The sequence below is a fragment of the Phyllostomus hastatus genome, unplaced genomic scaffold (assembly GCF_019186645.2).
Source record: "Phyllostomus hastatus isolate PE091 unplaced genomic scaffold, TTU_PhHast_1.1 phas_contig_90, whole genome shotgun sequence".
Lineage (NCBI taxonomy): Eukaryota > Metazoa > Chordata > Mammalia > Chiroptera > Phyllostomidae > Phyllostomus > Phyllostomus hastatus.
The window spans coordinates 3,634,505-3,659,460 of record NW_025333984.1 but is presented as its reverse complement, the minus strand read 5'-3'; the positions used below and the strand labels follow the sequence as shown (position 1 = coordinate 3,659,460).

The 24,956-nt window shown below is 37.3% G+C and overlaps 1 protein-coding gene across 2 annotated transcripts in view; it reads left to right on the top strand.

The window, feature by feature from the left end:
- The window catches only part of ARHGAP36 (Rho GTPase activating protein 36), a 30,668-nt gene extending 28,327 nt beyond the window's left edge, over nt 1–2,341 (top strand). For both annotated transcript variants that reach the window (XM_045852264.1, XM_045852263.1), the window contains one exon: nt 1,154–2,341. In XM_045852264.1, coding sequence (XP_045708220.1) covers nt 1,154–1,311 — 158 coding nt within the window. In that variant the 3' untranslated portion in view covers nt 1,312–2,341. The remainder of the gene's footprint in view (nt 1–1,153) is intronic.
- Nucleotides 2,342–24,956: the final 22,615 nt, after the last annotated feature.

Sequence of the window (24,956 nt, the reverse complement as noted above, 5' to 3'; positions counted from 1 at the left end):
CTCTCAGATTCTGAAGAAGATCTCAATCTTGAAGAGGTCCCAGCTCTTGATGGAGTTCCAAATGATGAAGAAACCTCAGGTACTGAAGAAATTCCAGATTATGCAGAAACTCCAGAGTTTAATGGAATTGCAGGTTCTGGAGAAGCATCCAACCTTGAAGAGGTCCCAGCTCTCCATGTGGTAATGAGCCCTGAAGAGGTCTCTGATTTAGATGAGATTCAAGATGAGGAAGGATCCTCAGATATGAGTGGAGCCCTAAACAATGAAGAAGCTTCAGATGCTGAAGAAATCCCAGGACATAAGGAAGCTTCTGATATCAGTGGAATCCAAGACTCTGAAGAAAAGCCCAATCTTGAAGATGGCTCAGTTCTCAGTGTGGTTCTAGGGTTCAAGGATACTCAAATTCACAATGAAATTTCAGATTCTCAGAAAGGCCAAGCCAACACCTTTGAAGAAGATGAAGTTGCCAGTGTGATTCCAGAACCTGAAGATGTCTCCATTTTAAGTACAATCCCAGACCTTCAGCCAGATCCTGCTGTCAATCTTGAAGAAATCATGAATGTGGAAGCAGTACCAATGCCTAATTTTCTTGACTCTAATGAAATTCAGAATTCAAAGGCAATCCAGTTCCATAAAGAAGATACAGATGTTACATTTCCTGTAGATACCACCCTGCTTAAAAACAAATCTCAGCCTGGTCAAGTAATGAACCACAAGCCCTTCCCAGAGTCACTGAAGATCGACACGTGCTTTCTCCCCTCCATGAAGTGCTGTAAGCTCCTGGCTCCAGCTTTATTACTCATTTGCTTAGTAAAATTAGTTAGTCTGCTTGTAGGGTGGTGGTGGTTAGTAGGAGGCCGCATTCTTCCCTGCCTCCCCAGAGGTATTGTCTATTTGCTCTAAGCATGGGGAATCTAACACTTTCTGTTCTCTAACCAAGCCCTACTCCTTTAGATCCTTGCTTCAACAGTGGGCTTAGATTTAGAGATATGTATTCTACTCTTGGGCTGCAGTTTTCTTAGAAGTCTAATGGGGATAACCATTCCTGCCCTAACTTCTTGCCTCATACTCACTGTATTTGAAGCTTAAACTTAGGTCTTAGTTCCTTGGGTGTTGTGCAAAGTAAGAAGTTAACATTATTCTTATTTTCCAGGTTCCTCTGAGGAGCCAGCTGTGCCTCCCGGCACTGCCTGTTCCCATGATGACGAGGAAGGAGCGGGTAACCCCCCCATTCTGGAGCAAGACCGCCCATTGTTCCGTGTGCCCCGGGAGAAGGAGGCCAAAACTGGCATCAGCTACTTCTTTCCTTAGCTGTTTTTCCTTCTATAAGGCGCCAGACAGGGGAAAAGGGTGGGGGTAGACCTGGGATGTCACAGGAAACATTAAAGAGTGTGTCTTGAAGGTAAAGATCTGAGGGTGAGAAGGAGTTCCACCTGATGCTCGGGTCAGGCTGAGAAGTCCAAACACACTGCCAGCCCCTTCACTGGGGATGCTTGGTCCCTTCAGCTGGTAAAAACAGGTGTTTCTGTGTCAGGCCCAGGCTCCCTGGTGCTACCTTGCCTTTCTCTTTTACCCCTGGTCCTGGCTTTGCAACATTACAGCCCTTACTTTAATTGATGTGACATTTGTGATAAATACCTGTCCCAGAGAAGCTCACAAATCTCGAGGTGCTTTCCCTCCCCCAAAGGGGATTGCATGTTTTTCCTGACTTTCCTACCCTTCTCCCAAGAGCTCCATTGGAAAGGCCCTCAAGAGGCATGCTAGGATGTTAGGTCAGCTTACTGACAACTAACAAACAATGCTAAACCATGTCACAGCAACTCATAGCCGTGTCCCTGCAGCAACTCCACAACCTCAGAATAGTTTATTTCCCCAAATTTTTTAGACCAGTGGCTCGTGAAACAGCCACTCCTAAAATATGTGCAGTTTTGCTCAAGTAAAGCCAACAGGGTGATCTTAAATGTAAGTGTAATTAGCTTTTCTTTGGTCAAAAGTTAGAGGAAAAAATCAATTTTATTACCTAGATTTGCTTTACAGATAGCTGGTGTTCTCACCAAGTTGTCAGCAAAAACAGCTAGTTAGGGATGGATATATTTCCAAGTAGTAAAAGTCACCTGATTACAAATGTTCTTATCTATTGTCTCTATAGTTGCCTTATGCAGGATTGTACAAATTTGTGGGACATGCTCTGGTAACACACAGATATGGGTTATGTATGACATCCAAAACTATAGCTGATACTGAGGGATAACAACTGCTAAGGTCCATAGAATGATGAATGTATTGTATTGAGGGACAGAAATTGATCACACATTGGGTAACAACCACAGAGCTCGAAGATTTGTGATTGTTAAAACTTCTCTGGCATTTAATCATTAATAAACATCTGTATTGTGACAGCAGCATATTCATGGCTACTGTGTTTTTCAATTTAAAATTTTGTTGGTGAGTTGAGAAGCTTTGGCTGGAACTGAAGAGGAAGGAGAGGTAGGGAAGAGGAATAAAGGAGAAGAGGTTGATATGGAATAAAGGGGGAAGGATAACATGGTAGTAAGGGATAGAGAAACTGGAAGAAAGGAGAGGGTGTTGTGGAAGAAAAGGATGGAAAGATGTGGAATAAGGGGTGATGTGGATAAAGAGGAAGGAATGACATGGAATAAAGAGGAGGGCATGCTGTGGACTAAAGGGCTGAAGGGGTGATTTAGAACAAAGGGGAGGGGTGATGTAGAATAAAAAGGATGGCATGTAGAATAAAGGCTGTAAAATGGAAAAAAAACTAGTTGAATAAAGAGAATGGAAGTGTTAAAGAAGAATAAATAGTTAAGGAGGGGTGAAAGAAGTAGGGGAAGGGAATGAAACTTATGAAGAAGGACTCTAAAGGGAAAAGAAGGAATAAAAAGAAAAATCACTAGGTAGCCTCAATTGAGAAATTCCCTCAGGTTTGGTGAAAAATAAAAACCTAGAAACATCTGGAGACACAAGGAAAAGGATAAGGTGAGCTCACAAATCTTATAAGGATAAGAGAAGAATATGATGCTGTTTGATTGATGGGACCTCCAACCTTTCCTGAAAGATCGAGACTTCATGACATGCTTGGAAATTTCCCATGTTAGGGAAAGGGCTCCATAAAATGGAATAGTGTGTATTATTTATTTTTACACACCTTTCTTTCAGATATTTCCTTGTTTATAGAGCTTTAGACAGCAGAAATGTAACATTTGGTTCCTTCTATAATTATTATAATAATTATAATGATAGTTAACGTATATGGAGTTTTTAAAAAAATATCTGACACTGCTAAAAGTGTCACATGCACAATTTTATTTAATATTTACAATAACTCTACAAAATACTATCATCCTAATTTTCTTATTGAGGAAAATGAGACGCAAAAAAGTCAAATATAACCAACCTACATTTCAAATCTGATTAATGGAAAACAGTTAATCCCCAAAACTGAAGTGCTTCACCACTAAATTATACTGGTCCATCAATTTTAGGATTCTTCCACGACACAAAGATGCACTGTGGTGTCTGCAGTCAGTATTTTTTTATAGGATTTGCAGTTTTAGCAAGCAAGCTTTATGTTTCCTCATAATAGGTCCTTTCTCTCCAGATAGAATACACTTTTAGAGAATAGCTGTCGTATCTCTAGCATACCTTGGCAGTTTTATTTAGAACTCCTAGATATTAAAAACAATGAAAAATGTAGAGCTCATCCATTCCAATTCTCTTATTATACACATGGTCACACTAGGGTTCATAATGACTTACCTGAGTTCAGAGATCTGGATTAAGATTGAGACTGGCCTTTTTATTGACATTCCAGGACTATATGGGACCAAAATAGTAAAATGTGTTCTTGTGCTTTTCCCACACAGTTTAAAAATCAATAAATAAACCACATGACAAATGAGAATGTAAATTGTTTCAAAACATTCCCTTGACTTCCTGGCCTTCCCTGAAATCAGCTTTTCTTCTGATCCTATTGATTCCTGTGTATTCCTCCCCAGTGCTGACTACTAAATAAGAGGTTGGGGCTGAGAGTGGTGAATAGATGTGGGCATAATCCTCACTGTTCTCCATACTGTAAGGACCACCTCAAAAGGCTTGAGATTCTAAGTCCTATCCTTATCTTAGGCAACTTCAACAATATACACATGAAAGACCCATTCAATACATATTGGTCTTACCTCCCTGTCCTTTAACTTCTTAACACTTCAACTATCCTCAGTCAGTTGGCATCACTGACCATAATTTCACTACTAAAAAAACTTAACTCCAATATCCCATTGTCACTCAAATCTTAAAAAAATGGCTGGATCCCATATCATATGCTATTTGACTTTATTGAGGTGTTCAGTGCCTCCAATCCCTCCATTTTCTCTTCACTTCTTTTTTTATCCAGCCAGGATCTCAGGGCAATTCTATTTAGCACTTACTGCATCCCAATCCCCATGATCTCCAAATACATCATCTGTGCTATTTCATCTCAGTTTTGAGTCCCTCCAAACACCCAATTTCTCTAATTTCATACTGACCACTGTGAGAGAAAGTAGTAGCACTCAAAATATTGTGCATCTAATATAGTTTTCAACCTCAGCTGGGTCCTCAGGCCAGTCAGCAATCATTTTACTTGCTCTAAGTCATCCCCTTCTCTAACTCTCCTCCCATTCAGATTTCATTTATACATCACTCCCCCACAAATAACAGTCCCTTTCACATGAATGGGCAGATGTCTTCTTCCATTCAGTAGGTATGGAAGCAACCTAGCTGTCCATCAGTAAAGGAATGGATAAACCAGGTGTGGTAAATGTATATACAATGGAATATTATTCAGCAATTAAAAAGAATGAAATCTTGCCATTTGTGACATCATGAATGAACTTTGAGGACATTATGCTAAGTAAAATAAGTCAGAAGGAAAAGGTCAATACCATATTATTTCACTTGTACGTGGAGTCTAAAAAACACAACCTTGCCTGGTTGTTTGGTGTGGCTCAGTGGATTGAGTGTTGCTCAGTGGATTGAGTGTTGCTCAGTGGTTGTTTGGTGTGGCTCAGTGGATTGAGTGTTGGACTGCAAACTAAAGGGTCACTAGTTGATTCCCAGTCAGGGCATATGCCTGGGTTGCAGGTCCCCAGTGGTGGGTACGAGAGAGGCAATCACATAGATGCTTCTCTCCCTCTCTTTCTCCTTCCCTTCCCCTCTCTTTAAAAATAAGTAAATAAAGTCTTTTAAAAATAAATAAAAAACACAAACAAAAACAAAAAGAAACTCATAGATACAAAGAACAAGCTGATGATTGCCAGACGTGAAGAGGGTGGGAGAATAGGTAAAAATGTGAAGGGGAATAAGAGGTTAAAACTTTCAGTTATGAAGTAAATAAGATACAGTGATGTAGTGTACAGCACAGGGAATACAGTCAATACTATCATATTAACTTTGCATAGTGACAGATGGTTGCAAGACTTATTATGTGATCACATCATAAGGTATATAAATGTCAAATTATTGTGTTGTACACCTGAAAGTAATATAATATTGTATGTCAACTACAGTTGAATAAAAATAATAAAAAATATATGATCATCCCAATAGATGCAGAAAAACATTTGACAAAATTCAACACACCTTCAATATAAAAACCCTCAATAAAATGGGTATAGAAAGAATATACTGCAACATAATACAGGCCATATATGAAAAACTTACAGCTAATTTTACACTAAATAGTAAAAGATTGAGAACTTTTCCTCTGGGAGACCCCAGATGGTAACTATACCAACCTCCTTCTGGAGACCGATCTGGAATAACAACAACAACAAAAAAAATCATAGAGAAATCATCCTGAATAACCAACTGAACAGTAGCTGGAGAGAAGCCTTATTATAACCACGGACAGACGGAAGAAGCCACATCATCACAACGTGACTGGTAGAGAGTGCTAAGGAAGCACGAGAGGACTGTCTGGACTCCCACAGGTGACAGCTGAAGTGCTGGAGGGATATTTCAGCAGCTGGGGTGGTTCCACTGTGAAGTGTTGAGTCTAAACCCAGGCTGGGCTACCCAGCCTCCAGCACCAGAGCCAGGAAAGGAACCCAGAAAACACCCAGCTGTGAAAAGCAACAGTGTTTCTGTCTGCCAGGGAGAAATGGCTAGAGAAGACGAGAGCCTCTTAAAGGGCCAATGCACAAAATTACACTTGCAGCTACTTAGTCTTGGCTGTGGCAGAGGGAAGACAGAGTGAACTAGAGACACTTGAGGCGAGTCTGTGGCTGGTGGCTCTGGAGAGAGAACTGAAGGAACAGCTACCAGGATCCCTGTGCTGAGGCATCCCCCAGGCTGCAAAAGCCATCCTTCTCAGGCAGAGCATTCCTCTCAAAGTGGCATTATCCTGAGGGGAAGCAATTGCCCCACCCACAAGAATCACTCTTCCCTAAACTGTGGAGCTTAAGTCTGGCTCCACTTAGCACATCTTGAGGCTATATCACTGATTAGCAACTAAGGCAGATATTTGGGAGCTCTGTGGTAGTAGATGACCCTCCCCTAGTCCTGATGCTAGTAAAAGCTGGCCTTGGTGTGTAGCCTGGTTCTTTTTGCACACACCCAGGCCCAGCAGAGGGATCCACACACAGTGGTTAACTGATAGCTCCAAACAGGTTGACCAGGTCCAGGCACAAGTAGCATGTGACAAAGGCCTACTCCAGAGTCTTTGCAGATCTACCTAACATTTAGAAACAAACACAAAGAGGCAGACAAAATGGGAAGACAAAGAAACAGGCTTCAAATGAGAATTCACCTGAAAAAGAACTAGATAAAATGGTGGCAAACAATTTATCAGATAGAGAGTGTAGAGTAATGCTTGTAATGATACTCAACAGAATGAAAAAAGATATAGAAACTATAAAAAGGAGCAGTCACAAATAAAGAATGCAAAATCTGAAATAAATAATACACTGGGAGGAATAAACAGTAGATTAGATGAAGTAAAGCATTGAATCCATGATTTGGAAGGCAAGGTAGGAAAAAAAAACAACAAAACACCGAAGCAGAACAGCAAAGAGAAAAAAGAATTTTAAAAAATGAGGAAAGCTTAAGAAACATTTTGGACAACATGAAGCATAACAATATCCACATCATGGGAATCCCAGAAGGAGAAGAGAGTGAGCAAGGGATTGAAAATCTATTTGAAGAAATAATGACCAAATCTGGTCATTATTTTTGTCTCACCCTAATCTGGTGAGACAAAAAGACACACAAGTGAAGCTTAGAGAATCCCAAACAAGATGTACCCATAAAGGTCTACTGCCAGACACATCATTTTTAAAATGGCAAAGCTTAAAGATAAGGCAAGAATCCTAAAAGCTGCAAGAGAAGAACAGGTAGTTACATATGAGGGAGCACAAATTAGACTGTTGTCTGATTGCTAAATAACTGTTATTAAACAATAAATGGATCAACAATGAGGTCAAGGACAAAATCAAAAGATACTGTGAAATAAATGAAAAGGAGGACACAATAGTCTGAAATCTGTGGGACACTGGGAAAGCAATCCTGAGAGGGAAATGCACAGCATTACAGGCCTAACTCAAAAAAACAAAACAAAGCTCAAGCAAACAATCTAACTTCATACTCAAAGGAACTTGAAAAAGAACAAAAAACAGAGCCCAATGTGAGTAGAATGAAGGGAATAGTTAAGATCAGAGTAGAAGTAAATGAAATAGAGCATAAAAAAGATACAAAAGATCAAAGAATCCGGGAGCTGATTCTTTGAAAAGATAAACAAGATTGACAAACCTTTAATCACACTCATCAAGAAAAAAAGAGGTAGGACTCAAATAAATAAAATCAGAAATGAAAAAGGTGAAATAACAACAGACACCAAAGAAATACAAAAGATTGTAAAAAAATATTATGAACAACTATATGCCAACAAACTTGACAACCTGGATGAAATGGATAAATTCCTAGAAATGCAATTTTCCAAAACTTAGTCAGGAAGAATCAGAGAATTGGAATAGATAAATTATACCTAATGAAATTGAATAGTAAAAAAAAAAAAAAAAACAACAATAACGAAAAAAACTCCCAACAGTGTTCTGGCCAAGATGGAGGCATAGGTAGAAAGGCTTTGCTACCTCACACATCCAAAAGAAGGATAACAATCAACTAAAAACAATAAAGAAACATAAGGGCCATAAAATCAAACTGCATGGAACTCTGACAACCAAAGAGTTAAAGAAATATTTACCCAGACCAGTAGGAGTAGCAGAGATGGGAGATGGGCAGTTGAGCAGAGAGGATGCACTACAAGGCTGGACTGCGCGGGTGAGGTGGGGCTGGCTGAACAGGAAACTAAAGACTCAAAACTAGCTGTAAAATACTGTGGGGGATGTGATGGTGGTAGAAACTCTTAGTCTCACAGGAGAGTTTGTTGAAAAGTGAGGCTAGACTGGAGCAAACTAGCAGCAATGTTCCCTCTCTGACCCCTCCCCCACAGACAGTGCCACAATGGAGCAAAGAGGGTTGCCCCGCCCTGGTGAATACCAAAGGCTCCACCCCCTTACAACATAACAGGTGTGCTGAGACAAAGAAAGAAAAGATCAAAACTCCAGAAAAAGAGTTAAGTGATGAGGAGATAGACAACCTCTCTGGTGCAGTGTTCAAAACACTGGTAATCAGGATGCTCACAGGACTGATTGAGGTCAGTCACAAAATGAAGGAAGAAATGAAGGCTACCCAAAGTGAAATAAAGCAAAATATACAGGGAACCAACAGTGAAGGGAAGGAAACTGGGATTCAAATCAACAGTTTGGAACAGAAAGAAGAAATAAACATCCAATCAGAACAGATGAAGAAACAAGAATTCAAAAAATGAGGATAGGCTTGGGAACCTTTGGACAACTTTAAACACTCTAATATCTGAATTACAGGGGTACCAGAAGGAGAAGAACAACAGCAAGAAATTGAAAACTAATTTGAACAAATAATAAAAGAAAACTTCTCCAATCTGGTGAAGTAAATAGACTTCCAGGAAGTCTAGGAAGCCCAGACAATCCCAAACAAGTTGGACCCAAAAAGGAATGCACAAAGGCACATCATCATTAAATTACCCAAGATTAAAGATAAGAAGAGAATCTTAAAAGCAGCAAGAGAAAAGGAGAGAGTTACCTACAAAGGAGTTCCAATAAGGCTAACAGCTGGTTCTGAAAAGAAACCTTGCAGGCAAGAAGGGGCTGGAAAGAAGTATTTGAAGTAATGAAAGCCAAGGACCTACATTCAAGATTGCTCTATCCAGAAAAGCTTTCATTTAGAATGGAAGGGTAGATGAAGTACTTCTCAAATAAGGTAAAGCTATAGGAGTTCATCATTACCAAGCCCTTATATGAAATGTTAAAGGTACTTATCTAAGAAATAGAAGAAGATAAAAAACTATGAACAGTAAAATCACAACAAACTCATAACTCAAACAACTCAAACAACAAACTCAACAACAACCAAACTGAACAACTGAACCTATAAAACCAAAACTAGGCAAACAACTAGAACAATAACAGAACCAGAGAAATGGAGATCACATGGAAATTTTTCAGTGGGTATAGGGAAAGGCTGGAGGGGAAAGGTACAGGGATTAAGAAGCATAATTGGTAGGCATAAAATAGATGTGGGGGAGGTTAAGAATAGTATAGGAAATTGAGGAGCCAAAGAACTTATATGTACAACCCATGGACATGATCTAAGGGGTGGAATGCTGGATGGTGGGTGGGTGCAGGGCAGAGGGGGTATAAAAGGGAGAAAAATTTGGGAAAACTGTAATAGCATAATAAGTAAAATATGCTTAAAAAACTCCCAACAAACAAAAGCTCTAGAGTAGATGGCTTCACAGGAGAATTTTACCAAACATTCTGAGGAGAAATAATACCTCTCCTTCTCAAAATATTTCAAAAAATTCAAGAGGAGGGAAGGCTCCCAAGCTCATTTCAGAAGGCCAGCATTATCCTAATTCCAAAACCAGTTAAAGATATTACAAAAAAAAAAGAGAGAGAGAATTATTAGCCAATATCCCTGAGGAGCATAGATGCTAAAATCCTTAACAAAATATTAGCAAACCAAATACAGGAATTCACCAAAAAGATCACACATGGTGATCAAGTGGAATTTATTCTGGGAATCCAAGATTGACTCAACATTCATAAATCAATAAATGTGATTCATGACATGAACATAATGAAGTACAAAAAACACATGATCAGGTGTTTTTTCTTTGCAGAAAAATCACTTGATAAAATATAGCACTACTTATGATCAAAACTCTCAGCAAAGTGGGAATAGAGGGAACACACATTAACATAATAAAGGCCGTATATGACAAACACACTGCCAGCATTATACTCAATGGGCAAAACTATAAGTGTTCCCCTTAAAATTGGGAACAAGACACGAATGTCCACTTTTACCTCTCTTATTCCACATAGTATCACTGGAAATCCTAGCCACAGCAATCAGACAAAAAGAAGAAATATAAGGCATACAAATTGAAAAGGAAGAAGGAGAACTGTCTTTATGTGCAGATGACATAATATTATACATAGAGAACACCAAAGATTCCACCAAGAAACTTCTAGAACTGATAAATGAGTTCAGTAAAGTATCAGGATACAAATTTAATATCCAAAAATCAGTTGTATCTTTATATCCCAATAAGGAACTAACAGAAAGGGTAATTAAGAAAACAATGCCATTCACAATTGCTTCAAAAGAATAAGATACCTAGGTATAAATGTAACCAAGGATGTAAAAACTTGTGCTTGGAAAATTATAAGACACTGAAGAAAGAAATTGAAGAATATACAAATAAGTAAAAGCACATACCGTGTTTATGGATAGGAAGAATTAACATCATTAAAATGTCCATACTACCCAAAGCAATGTATAGATTCAACACAATTCCTGTCAAGATTCCAATGACATATTTCACAGAACTAGATCAAATATTTCTTTTTTTTAAGTTTTAAAGATTTTATTTATTTATTTTTAGAGAGGGAAAGGAGGGAGAAAGAGAGGGAGAAAGAAACATCAATGTGTGGTTGCTGGGGGTCATGGCCTGCAACCCAGGCATGTACCCTGACTGGGAATTGAACCTGTGACACTTTGGATCACAGCCTACACTCAATCCACTTAGCTATACCAGCCAGGTAGATCAAATATTTCAAAAATTTATATGGAATCACAAAAGGCTACGCATAGCAATAACAATCTTGAGAAAGAACAAAGTTGGAGGAATCATGCCACCTAATATCAAACTATATTACATGGCCATAGTAATCAAAACAGCCTGGTATTGACATAAAAACAGACACATAGATCAATGGAACAGAATAGAGAGCCCAGAAATAAACTCACACCATTATTGTCAATTAATTTCGATAGAAGAAGCAAGCACATGCAATGAGCTAAAGACAGTATACTCAATAAAAGATGTTGGGAAAATTGGACAGACACATGCAGAGTAATGAAACTAGACCACCTTCTTACACCACACACAAGAATAAACTCAAAATGGATTAAAGACTTATATGTTAGACCTGAAAATATAAAAATCCTAGATGAAAACACAGGCAGCAATATTTCAGACTTTGTTTGTAGCAATATTTTATCATATATATCTCCCCAAGCAACAGGAACAAAAGAAAAGATAAACAAATGGGACTACATCAAACTAATAAGTTTTGTACAACAAGGGAAAACATCAACAAAATAAAAAGACAACCTACAGTTTCAAGAACAAATTTGCCAATACATCTGATAAGGGACTATTATCCAAAATTTATAAAGAATTTACAAAACTCAACATCAAAAAACATACAGTCCAATTAAAAACTGTGCAAAAGACCTGAATAGACACTTCTCCAAAGAGTACATGCAGATGGGCAATACACATATGAAAGGATGCTCAAGGTCCCTAATCATCAGAGAAATACAAATTAAAACCACAATGAGATGCCACCTCACACCTGTCAGAATGGCTATCATCAATAAATCAACAAGCAACAGGGGCTGGTGATGATGTGGAGAAAGGGGAACCAACCCTTTTGCACTGCTGGTGGACATTCAGACTGGCACAGCCACAGCAGAAAGCAGTATGGAGATATCTCAAAAAATTAAAAATTATTCTGTCTTTTTATCCAGCTATCCCACTTCTGGGAATATATCCAAAGGGGTCCAAAATACTTATTCAGAAGTACATAAGCACCCCTATGTTCATCAAAGCATTATTTACAATGGCCAAGATATGGAAACAGCCCATATATCCATCAGTAGATGAGTGGATAAAACAACTTTGTGACATTTACACAAGGGAATACTACTTGGTCATAAAAAGAAGAAAATTTTATCCTTTGCAACAGAATGGATGGACCTGGAGAGCATTATGCTAAGTGAAATAAGTCAGTCAGAGAAAGACAAATACCATATGATTTCATTCATATGCGGTATCTAATGAACAAACTGAACTAAAAAAACAGAGACAGACTCACAGATGGAAAGCAGGATGATAGCCAGTGTGGGGGAGGTTAGGGGATGGAGGGATTTAGTAAAAAGGAAAAAGGACTCATAGACATGGACAACTTTGTGGTGACTGCCAGGGGAGGGAGGTATAAAGGGACTCAATGGTAATAAAAAAAGAAAAAATGATAAATAAAAGATTGAAAATTTAAAAAAAAGGGAAAATGATTTAAAAAGATAACTTTTCTTCTAACATCAGGTATAATACCAGGATGCTCACTCTCACCACGTTTATTCAACATAGTACTTGAAGCCCCAGGTAGAGTAATCAGGCAATATCAAGAAGTAAAAGCATAAAGGTAGAAAAAGAAGAAATAAGATTGTGTTTATTTGCCCATGATATGTTTTTTTTTTGAAACTGTACTTTTCTATGTAATAAAATAACAACATGTCTTCCCAGTAAGGAGACTTACTGAAAAGTTCCAACTATTAGGCATAGTAAGAGATAACTCTCTTCTATTAAGGGAATTAACTGTCACAAAGTCTATGCATTTTTATAGTATTATTAACTATACTTACTATGCTGTAATTTACACCCCCATGACTATGCTACAGTAGTAATTTATACTTATTAATCCCTTTATCTTTCTGACCCATTCCCCAACCCCCTTCTATCTGTCAACCTTCAAAATGTTCTGTGTATCTATGAGTCTGTTACTGCTATGCTTGTTTGTTTATCTTTCCAGGGATTCCACATATAAGTGAAATCCTCTGGCATTTGTCTTTCTCTGTCTGGCTTATTTCACTCAGCGGAATACCATCTAAGTCCATTCACGTGGTTACGGAAAGCAAGACTTCATCCTTGAAGTGATATATATGACTGATTATATATAGATGTATATACTATAAACATAAATATTATATATTTCATATAATATAAATATAAATTTAATAAGTATATGACTATGATATGAATATAAATGAATAGTTTTGAATATATATAAATATAACATATCATATATATTAATATATACATATAATATAATGCATATTACATTTATAATATAAATAAAATACAAATAAAGTTTATATATATAAAATCAGCCATATATATCACTTCAAGTGATATTTTTAGGCTGATATATATAACATATATATCATTATATAAAATATATCATATATATGCCTAAAAAATCACTTCAATATCCATTCATCTATTTTGTGAAGGATACTTAGGTTGCGTCCATATCTTGGCTACTGTAAATAATGATACAATAAGCATATGAATATATAAGTCTTTTTGATTTAGTGTTTTGGGATTCTTTGGATAAATACTCAGAAATGGAAGTGCCAGGTCCTTCTTTATCTCTTGTTATAGCCTTTGTTTTAAAATCTATTTTGTCTGGTATAAATATTGCTACCCCAGCTGTTTTTTAATTGTAATTTTTATGAAATATCTTTTTCCATTACTTCACTTTCAGGTTGTGTGTGTCTTTCCATTTGAAGTGAATGTCTCATAGGCAGCATATGTAAGGGTCTTGGTTTTTTAAAAAAAAATATATATATATATTTAATTTTAGAGAGGGAGAAGGAATGAAGAAGGGGAGGGAGAGAAACAGTGAGAGAGAAACATTGATTGGCCACCCTTTGCATGTGCTCCAACTGGGGACTGAACTTGCAACCCAGGCATGTGCCCTGACCTGGAATCTAACCAGTGACCTATTTGTCTGTGGAATGATGACCAACCAACTGAGCCACACCAGCTGGGATGGGTCTTCTTTCGTTATCTATTCTGTGACTGTATGTCTTTTGATCAGAACATTTAATCTATTTACTTTTAAAATAATTGTTGATAGATATGTATTTATTGTCATTTTATTATTCATGTTTTGATCTTTCTCCTTCTTAAGGAAGACCATTTAACATTCTTTTTTTGTAATACTGGTTTGGTGGTAATGAACTCCTTTAACTTTTTCTCATCTGGGAAGCTCTTTTCCTGTCCTTCAATTCTAAATGATAACTTTCCTGGGTAGATTAATCTTGGCTATAGTTCTTTGCTTTTCATAACTTTGAACATTTTGTGCCAATCTTTTCCTGCCTGCAAACTTTCTATTGAGCAATCAGCTGACAGTCTTATAGGTAACTATTTTTCTCTTGTTTCTTTTAAGATTGCCTCCTTGTCTTTAACTGTTGGCATTTTAATTATGATGTGCCTTGGTGTGGGCTTCTTCGGGTCCATCTTGTTGGTGACTCTCTGAACTTTCTGAACTTGTAGATCTATTTCCTTCAGCAGGTTATGGATGTTTTCCTTCTTTATTTTTTCAAATAGTTTTTCAATTGCTTGCTCTCTGTGTTGTTTATCTGACATGCCTATGAGGCAAATGTTTGTATGCTTGAAGTTGTCCCAAGGCTCCTTAAAGTATCCTCATATTTTTTGCATTCTTTTTTTCTTATTGCTGTTCTAATTGTTTTTTTTTTTTCTGCTTCCTTAACTTCCAGGTCCCTAATTTGATCCTCGGCTTCACCTACTCTATTGTTGATTACCCATAATGATTTTTTAAATTTCACTTAGTGTATCCCTCATTTCTGACTGCTTCTTTTTCATATTTTTATCTGTGTTTTTATGTTTTCTATCTCTTTGTTGGAGTTCTCACTAAGTTCATCTACTCTTCCCCTAAATTCATTGAGCATCCTTATAACCACTGTTTTGAACACTGCATCTGGTAGATTGGTTGTCTCCACTTTGTTTAGTTCTTTTTTTTAGAGTTTTGTTCTGTTCTTTCATTTGGGAAATGTTTCTTTGTCTCCTTATTTTTCCTCCCTGTGTTTGTTTCTATGTATCAGGTAGAGTTGCTGTCTCTCCCAGTCTTGACAGAGTGGCCTTATGTAGTAGATGTCTTGTAGGGCATAGTGATGTATCCTCCTTGGTGACCTGAACTGGGCACTCCTGGTGCACCCTTGCCCCACTCTGGGCTTGGCCCACTCTATTGTTGTAGTTGAGCCTTGATTGCTGTTGTCACATCAATGGGAGGTATTTACTCTCAGGCCAATCAGCTGAAAACAATGGCTATAACCACCATGGAGGATATGCTGTGCAGAGGCAGACCCTATGGAGCAAGATTCACCTCAGCAGGGACTGATACCTGATCAGTCCACCCCTTGAGTGTATTGTCTGTGGAGGTACTTGGGTTGTGCTTCAGCCTAGGGCCGCAAAATGATTTTCAGATGGCTGCTACTTGTGCTGGGCTTACAGTGCTTAAAGAGTCCAAGTTTAAGTCCAAGAGTCTAAGGCAGCTGCTGCTAGCCCTGGGTTTGGGGCCATTTAGCAAGAGGTATGGGGTATGCTAAGGCCAGATGCTGCTTGTTTGAGAGGTTTTAGGAAAGTATGATGCATGACTTAGACAGGCAATTTGTATGGAAAAGTCACTGGAAATGGCTTGGGTGGGCCTGAAAGTTATGTGGGGCGGGGTCTCAGGGAATCACCAGATCAGGGAGAACTGTGTTAGCCAGGTTGATGGAGACTCAGATATGGCACCCATCTGTCAGCTTTGTGGGGGAAGGGATCAGCAAAAGAATGATGAACCTCTGCCAACACCTCTGTCTAGGAGAAAGTTGCCTGTCTAGCCCTTGCCATGCTGACTGACAATTCAGTACCTCCCTATATGTTCCTGGTGTCTTTGAAATTGCTGCCCCAGTGCTAGAGCTCAGAGTAAGTGAGTCTGAGTAAGTGCATTTAGGCCCTTTAAGAGGAAAGCTTCAGACTCTAGAAGCCCTCCATCTCACTCAGCCTCAATTCCTACTGGTGTCCACAGCCAGATGTTATGGGGACTTCTCTTCCCTCGCTGGATCCCTGGGTTGGGGGGCTTGTTGTCGGGCTGGGATCACTTGCTCCTTACAGGGACCTTCATAGCAGAGATATCCTTCCCACTCCTGATTTTTAAGTGCCACATATGGGTGTCAGACCATCTCTACCTCCACTACCAGTCTGATGTGGCTTCTTTTTTATAGCCCTAATTGTAGGAGTTCTGTTCAACTAGATTTTAAGCAGTTCTGAATGATGGTTATTCTGTAGTTCAGTTGTAATTTTGATGTGATTGTGAGAGGATGTGAGTATCACATTTAACTATGCCACCATCTTGACTGGAAGCCAGTATATAAATTTTAAAAGACTCCACCAAAAACTGTTGGAACTAATCAACAAATTTAGTAAAGTTGGAGGATACAAAAATCAACATACAGAAGTTAGTTGTGTTTCTACACACTAACAATGAAATAACTGAAAAAGAACAATTGCATTTACAATAGCATCAAAAACAATAAAATAGTTAGGAATAAATTTAAGAAAGGAAGTGAAAGATCTGTTCCCTGAAAACTAAATGTTATTTAAGAAAGACTTTGAGGAAGTCACAGACAAATATATTTCAAGCTCATGGATCAGAAAAATTAATACAGTTAAAATGTTCATTCTATCTAAAGCCATCTATATAGATTCAGAGCAGTCATCACTGATATTCCAATGACATTTTCAAAGATAAAAGATAAAACAATCTTAAAATGTGTACAGAACCACAAATGACCCCAATTCACCAAATCAATCCTCAGAAAGAGGAAAAACACTGGAGTCATTACATTTCCTGACTTCAAACTATATTACAAAGCTACAGCTACCAAAACAGTATGGCAGTGGCATAAAAGTAGACCCATAGACTAATGGAACCAAATATAGGACCCATAATAAACCTTACTATATTTAGTCAACAGATAGGTGACAAGAGGGTAAAGAATAATCAATGAAGAAAGAGTAGTTTTCTCAGGAAATGGCATTTGGAAAACTGGATAAACAGTCAAAAGAATAAAATTTGGCTCTGACAAGTGTGGATCAATTGGTTGAGAATCATCATACAAAGCAAAAGGTTGCTCGTTTGATTCTTGGTCAGGGTGCATGCCTGGGTGGCAGGCCAGTCCCTGGTTGGAGCTGTGAAAGACTCAAGTGATCAACGTTTCCCTCTCTCTCTTTCTCACTCACTTCTCCTCTCCCTAAAAATAAATTGTAAAAAAGAATAAAACTGGTCTCCTATCTTATGCTACTCACACAAATTTACTGAAATAGAGTAGAGACTTAAATCTATTTGAGACTATGAAAGTGCTAGAAGAAAACATAGGGAAAAAACTCCTCAACATTGGTCTTGAAAAAAAAAAAGATTTGGATATAACAGCAAAAATAAACATATCAAGCCAAGAAGCTTCTGTATAACAATAGAAACAATCAGGAAAATGATAAGGCAACCTACCAAATAAGTAAAAATATTTCCAAACCATGTATCTAGTATTTTGGCCTTAAGTTCCCTGGGTTCCTTAGATATCCAATATTGTGTGCAAGTAATGAAAATTTTCTTCCAACCTTTCTAGGCCTTATGCCTTTAATTTATTTTTCTCATTTTATTCTCCTGGGCTGGAACTGTAGTTCAAATTTGATTAAAAGTGATAATAGAGGTCATCTTTTTGTCTGATCATGGTAAAATATTTCATTTAACCATTGAATGTGATGTTTGCTAGTTTTCATGGAATGTATTTTCTTAGAGTAAGTTTTCTTTCATTCTTATTTTACCACAAGTGTTTATTATAACCAGGTTTTGAATTTTATCAAATACCATTTCTGCTTCTATTCAGATGATACTGAGTTTTCTTTTTTTAACTTTGGTAACATGATGAATTACATTGAATGTTTCAAATTTTTTAATTTATTGATTTTAGGGAGAAAGAGGAAGGTAGAGAGAAAGAGAAAGAAAGAAACATTGATTTGTTGTTCCACTTACTTATTCATTCTTTGGTTGACTCTTGTATGCGCCCTGACCAGGGATCAAACTCACAAACTTGGCATATTATATTATAGTCTAGTGGAGGATGGGCAAATAACTTGATACTCAAGCTTATTCTTACAGAATGGAAAAGATGATTTCCAATTGGACAAAGGGGTGAGGTGGAATACAAGAAGGATGTTTCAGGAAAAAATAATATTATTGCAAGCACTTAGATATTTGAAATGTATCTTGCAGGTAATAAGATGAAATATAAGGATTTTTAAACAGAGAAATAATGTCACATTTATGATTTATAAGGGTAACCCTCTAACCAACTGAGCTACCTGGCCAAGGACCATTGAATTATTTTTGAATAATAAACTACCCTTGCATATCTAGAATGAATATCACCTGATTATGATATATTCTATTTATTGCTAGATTTGAAATGTTAAATTTTTAGTAAGTTTTTTGTGTTTATGTTAATAATTAATTAATTATTAATCAGAGAGATTTGTCAATAATTCTTTTCTTTTCATGTCCCTGTCATACTTTTGAAGGAAAGTTCCGCTGGCTTCTTTAAAAGAGTTGGAGTATCTTTTTCCATGTTTAATTATGTGTATGAATTTTGTTGTATTAATGTTACTTTATTAAAAACTGGTTCTGAGCTGGCCAGGATGGAGGCATAGGTAGAAACTCTTTCCTTTCTCACACAACCAAAAGAAGGATAATGACTAATTTAAATAAATAAAAATGACACTTACAAAAATAAACAAATAAACAGAAAATAATGTCTAAAGGAAAAAAAAACAACCAGAACTGCCAGAAAATCAAACTGCATGGAACTCTGACAACCAAGGAGATAAAGAAACATTCACCCAGACTGGTAGTGGGGGCAGAGATGGGCAGCTTGGGGGAGAGCATGTGTGGCAAGGTGGCGGACCACATGGGTGAGGTGGGTGTTGGTGGATTAGGTGCTCCCACATTTGTGCATGCATAAGCTAGGAGGAGCAAGGAGGGAGCAAGACAGAGTGCAAAATCCAGGGTTTCCATGAGTGAAACACTCAAAACCTCTGGCTGTAAAATCCTGTGGGTGTTGTGAAGGTGGGAGAAAGTCCCCATCACACAGTTCCCTTGGAAAGGCCCATGGGGTCCCAGAACATAAACAAACTGATCCACCTGGGAATTAGCACCTGAAAGGGCACAATCTGCTTATGGGAAGTGACGGAAGTGATGGAAAGTGGAACAAGAGCTGAACAAGTGCCATTGTTCCTTCTCTGACCTCTCCCCCACATACAGTACCAGAACACAGCAAAGAGTGCCCCCCCCAGTGATTACCTAAGGCTCCAACACTTACAACATAACAGGGGCACCAAGACAAAGAAATGTGGCCTAAATGAAAGAACAGGTCAAAACTCTAGAAAAGAACTAAGCGATGAGGAGATAGACAATCTATTAGGTGCAGAGTTCAAAACAATGGTAATCAGGGTGCCCATAAAAATGATTGAGTATGGATGCAAAATAGAGGAAGAAGTGAAGGCCATATAAAGTGAAATAAAGGAAAATATACAGGGAGCCAACAGGGAAGGGAAGGAAACTGGGACTCAAATCAACAATTTGGAACAAAAGAAGAAATAAACATTCAACTGAAACAGAATGAAGAAATAAGAATAAAAAAAAAGGTGGAGAGACTGAAGAACCTACGGGACTTTAAATGTTCCAACATCTGAATCATAGGGGTGCCAGAAGGAGAAGAGGAAGAGCAAGAAATTGAAAACTTATTTGAACAAATAATGAAGGAGAACTTCCCCAACCTGGCAAAGGAAATAAACTTTCAGTAAGTTTAGGAAGCTCAGAGAGTCTCAAAGAAGTTGGACCAAAGGAAGCACACACCAAGGCACATCATTATTACATTATCCCAGATTAAAGATAAGGAGAAAACCTTAAAAGCGATAAGAGGAAAGGAGAGATTTACCTAAAAAGCAGTGCCCATAAGACTTTCCAGCAAGCAAAAGCTGGAAAGAAGTATTTGAAGTCATGAAAGGTAAGGACCTACATCCAAGATAACTCTATCCAGCAAAGCTATCATTTAGAATGCAGGGGCAGATAATGTGCTTCCCAGGTAAGATTGAATTAAAGGAGTTCATCATCACCAAGTCCTTATTATATGAAATGTTAAAGGGTCTTAATCTAAGAAAAAGAAGAAAATCAAAACTATGAAGAGTAAAATGACAAAAAACTCACAACTATCAACAACTGAAGCTAAAAAACAAAAACAAACTAAGCAAACAACTAGAAAAGGAACAGAATCACAGAAATGGAGAGAGCATGGAGAGTTATCAGTAGTGAAGGGAAGGAGGAGAATAGGGGGAAGTGGTACAGGGAATAAGTAGCATATATGGTAGGTACAAAATAGACAGAGGGAGGTTAAGAATAGTATGGGAAATGAAGAAGCCAAATAACTTATATGTGCAGCCCATGGATGTGAACTAAGCATAGGTGTGCTGGAGGGTGGAAGTAGATAAAGGGGAGACAAAAATTGGGACAAATCTAATAGCATAATCAATAAAATACACTTAAAAACTGGTTCTGGGGTTTTCTTCATGGGAAGGTTTTAAATAACGGAGTAAATTTCTTTATGGATATTGGACTATTCAGATTGCCTATACAGTATTCTTTCAGTTTTGGTAAATTATATTTTTCAAGAAAATTTGCCCTTTTTTGTTTGAATTTTAAATTTAACTGCATTAATTTGTTCGTAATAACTTCATTACTTTTAGAAAACTTTAAGATCTCTTGTGATGTCCCTTTTTATTTCTGATAATAATTTCTGCTTTCTTTTTTTCTGGATCAATCTTACAATTTATCAATATTATTCATCTTTCCTTTTTTTAAGATTTTATTTATTTTATTTTTAGACAGAGGGTAAGGATGGAGAAAGAGAGGGAAAGAAACATCAATGTGTGGTTGCCTCTCAAGGGCTTCCTAATGGAGACCTGGCCTGCAACCCAGCGGTTGCCCTGACTGGGAATCAAACCAGAGATTCTTTGGTTTGTATGCTGGCACTTAATCCACTGAGCCACATGAGCTAGGGCTGTTATTCAGCTTTTCAAAGAGAAATTTTTGCCCCTTTTTTCTATTTCATAATTATTTTTATTAAATTGATTTATAACTTTGTCATTTCCTTTCTTATAAAATTCTAAGGTTAAACCTTACTATTTTTTCTATTATTTCTTGAAATTTAAGCTTAAAAATTATTTTTTCTATTATTTCTTGAAATGTAAGCTTAAAAATTCTTTTCAGTGCTTCCTCAATTTAATTTGATTATATGTATGTATATATTGAAAAATATGTATCATGAGTATCTGCACAAGCAGTTTACACAAATTTTTATATATTCATTGTATTTATTATATTTTATTTTGAAATACTTTTTATTTCATCTGACACATTGTGTAATAGTACATTGTATAATATAATCTGTTTATTGTTTTATTATTGGTTTCCATGTTACTTCCACTGATGTCAAGAAAATATTCTGAATAATTTTAATTTTCATAAGCATATTGGGGTTTTGTGTGTTCCCAAGCTTATGATCAAATTTTTTAAACAATCCTTTATACACATTTAAAAAATGAATGCTGCCAGTTTTGGTTGGAATTTTCTATGTATGACAATAAAGTCATGTTTTATTATGTTGATCATATTTTCTTTGTCCTTACTCATGTGTGCATGTATGTGCATGTGTGTTTTAGAATTTTTTCATTTTTTCTGCAGTTGTTTCAGCAGTAATGCTTGTCTATCCCCCTTGGAAGCAGAAGTCCCTTCACCGCTTGTAAAGAAATACCATGTATACATTGTCAACTACCAAATATATTTCCAGCCCAGACCTTTTGCCTAAATCTAGGCTCATATATCTAAATGTCTACTGAGTATCTTCACATCTTTCAGATACTTCACGTACACATTTAAATTAAAATTATCATCTTTCATCCCAGCTTTCCATTTTAATTAAATAAGTACCATCAAATAAGTTGTTCACGTAGAAAAACTAAGAGCCTAACTCTATTCTTGATGTCAATAGCACATGCGGAAAGTCAGTAAGTTCTTAGACTACCTTTTTTGACATCTCTCTGATCTATCTCCCTCCCATCCCCATGGATACTGCTCCATTATCGTCTGTTTGAACTCTTTCAGAAGCTTTTAATTGCCTTTATTGCCCTCAGAAAGAGTCTTGCTCTCACTAATTTGTCCTCCATGTTATGGCCAGGGTTATCCTTATAGATCATAAATGTGACATTATTTCTCTGTTTAAAAATCCTTATACTTTATCTTATTACCTGCAAGATATATTTCAAATATCTAAATATTTGCAATAATGTTCCTTTCTCCTGAAACATCATTCTTGTATTACACATCCAGACATTTGTCCAGTTGGAAAACATGTTTTCCATTTTGTAAGACTAAGCTCAAGCATCAAGTTCTTTGCCCATCCTCCACTAGAATATAATATTTATATTATTTTTCCCTCACTAAGTCCAATATGGCCTTCTATCACAAAACTTCTGAAACTTTATTTCACTTAACTTTACATTCCTGTGATACCCACCTACCCCAAGACTCTGAAAAACTCAATATAAAGAACTTTGACAGGCTCATCTTTGTATAATTCAATATTGAACTTGGCCATTACTAGGCACACAAAAAATAATTGGTTGATTAAATTTAAAAAAAATTAGACTATACACAAATCACTATATTTTTACTTCTTTAATATTAAATATTTTATGAATGTTAATAATCTTGATCTATTAATGTGGTTATCTCCTATATTTGATCAGAAAGAACTTTATTCTGTGAATAGCACTTTCTCTCTGTGAAGTTCTAACTGCTGTAGGCTATGTCTGGTATTTCAGTTAATCAGTTAAGTTACCATAGAAATAAGTGAGAGCATAAATGATTTAGACAGAATCTTTAACATCACATCTCTCATGAGAATTGGTTCTTCATTTTACCATGTAGCAGAGCAGAGAGACTAATCTTAGCCATGTAGAGTGATTCTGAGAATAACTGTCTTTAGAAAGCCCACAGGTTAAACTCAGCATCTTCCCACAACAGACCCTTTTTCCATTGTTAGTGAGTGACATTATCACCCATGTAGTTGCAAAATCAGACACCTTAGGGTATTTTTAAAATACATTTTATTGATTATGTTATTACAGTTGTCCCATTCCCCCCCTTCATTCCCCTCCACCCGGCACACCCTCTCCCACCCACATTCCCCCCCTTTAGTTCATGTCCATGTGTCATAAGTTCTTTAGCTTCTATATTTTCCCATACTATTCTTGCCTTCCCCCAGTCTATTTTCTACCTACCATATATGCTACTTATTCTCTGTACCTTTTTCCCCTCTCTCCTCCTCCCACTCCCCTGGTGCTAACCCTCCACGTGATCTCCATTTCTGTGGTTCTGTTCCTGTTCTAGTTGTTTGCTTAGTTAGTTTTTGTTTTTGTTTTAGGTGTGGTTGTTAATAATTGTGAGTTTTACTATACATGTTTTTTATCTTCTTTTTCTTAGATAAGTCCCTTTAACATTTCATAAAACAAAGGCTTGGTGATGATAAACTCCTTTAACTTGACCTTATCTGAGAAGCACTTTATCTGCCCTTTCATTCTAAATGAAAGATTAGCTGCATAGAGCAATCTTAGATGTAGGTCCTTCCCTTTCATGACTTGGGATACTTCTTTCCAGCCCCTTCTTGCCTGCAAGGTCTCTCTTGAGAAATCAGCTGACAGTCTGATGGGAACTCCTTTGTAGGTTACAGTCTCCTTATCTCTTGCTGCTTCTAGGAATCTCTCCTTCATTTTAATCTTGGGTAATGTAATTATGATGTGCCTTGGTGTGTTCCTTCTTGGGTCCAACTTCTTTGGGACTCTCTGAGCTTCCTGGATTTCCTGGAAGTCTATTTCCTTTGCCAGACTGGGAAAGTTCTCCTTTATTATTTGTTCAAATATCTTTTCCACTTGTTGCTCTTCCTCTTCCCCTTCCAGTACCCCTATAATTTGGATGTTGGAACGTTTAAAGATGTCCTGGGGGTTCCAAAGCCTCTCCTAATTTTTTTTTTAATTCCTGTTTCTTCCTTCTATTCTGTTTGGTTGTTTGTTTCTTCCTTTTGGTCCACTCCATTGATTTGAGTCCCAGTTTTCTTCCCATCACTATTGGTTCCCTGTGCATTTTCCTTCATTTCACTTAGGGTAGCCTTCATCTTTTCATCCAATTTGTGACCAAATTCAACCAATTCTGTGAGCATCCTGATCACCAGTGCTTTGAACTTTGCATCTGGTAGGCTGGCTACCTCTTGGTCGCTTAGTTGCATTTGCTCTGGTGCTTTGATCTGTTCTTCCATTTGGGCCTTTTTTTTTTGTCTCGTTGTGCCTGTTAAGTATGAGGGGCAGAGCATTAGGTGTTCACCAGGGCTAGGCAACCCAGTTGCTTCATTGTGACACAGTATGTGGGGGCGTGGTCCAAGAGGGAACAATGGCGCTTGCTCCACTCTGCCCAATTTCAGTCCCTTCTGCCGCTTTCCCCAAGAAAATTGGGCCTTTCTGGTGCTAATTCCCATGTGGGTGGGCTTGTGCACATTCTAGG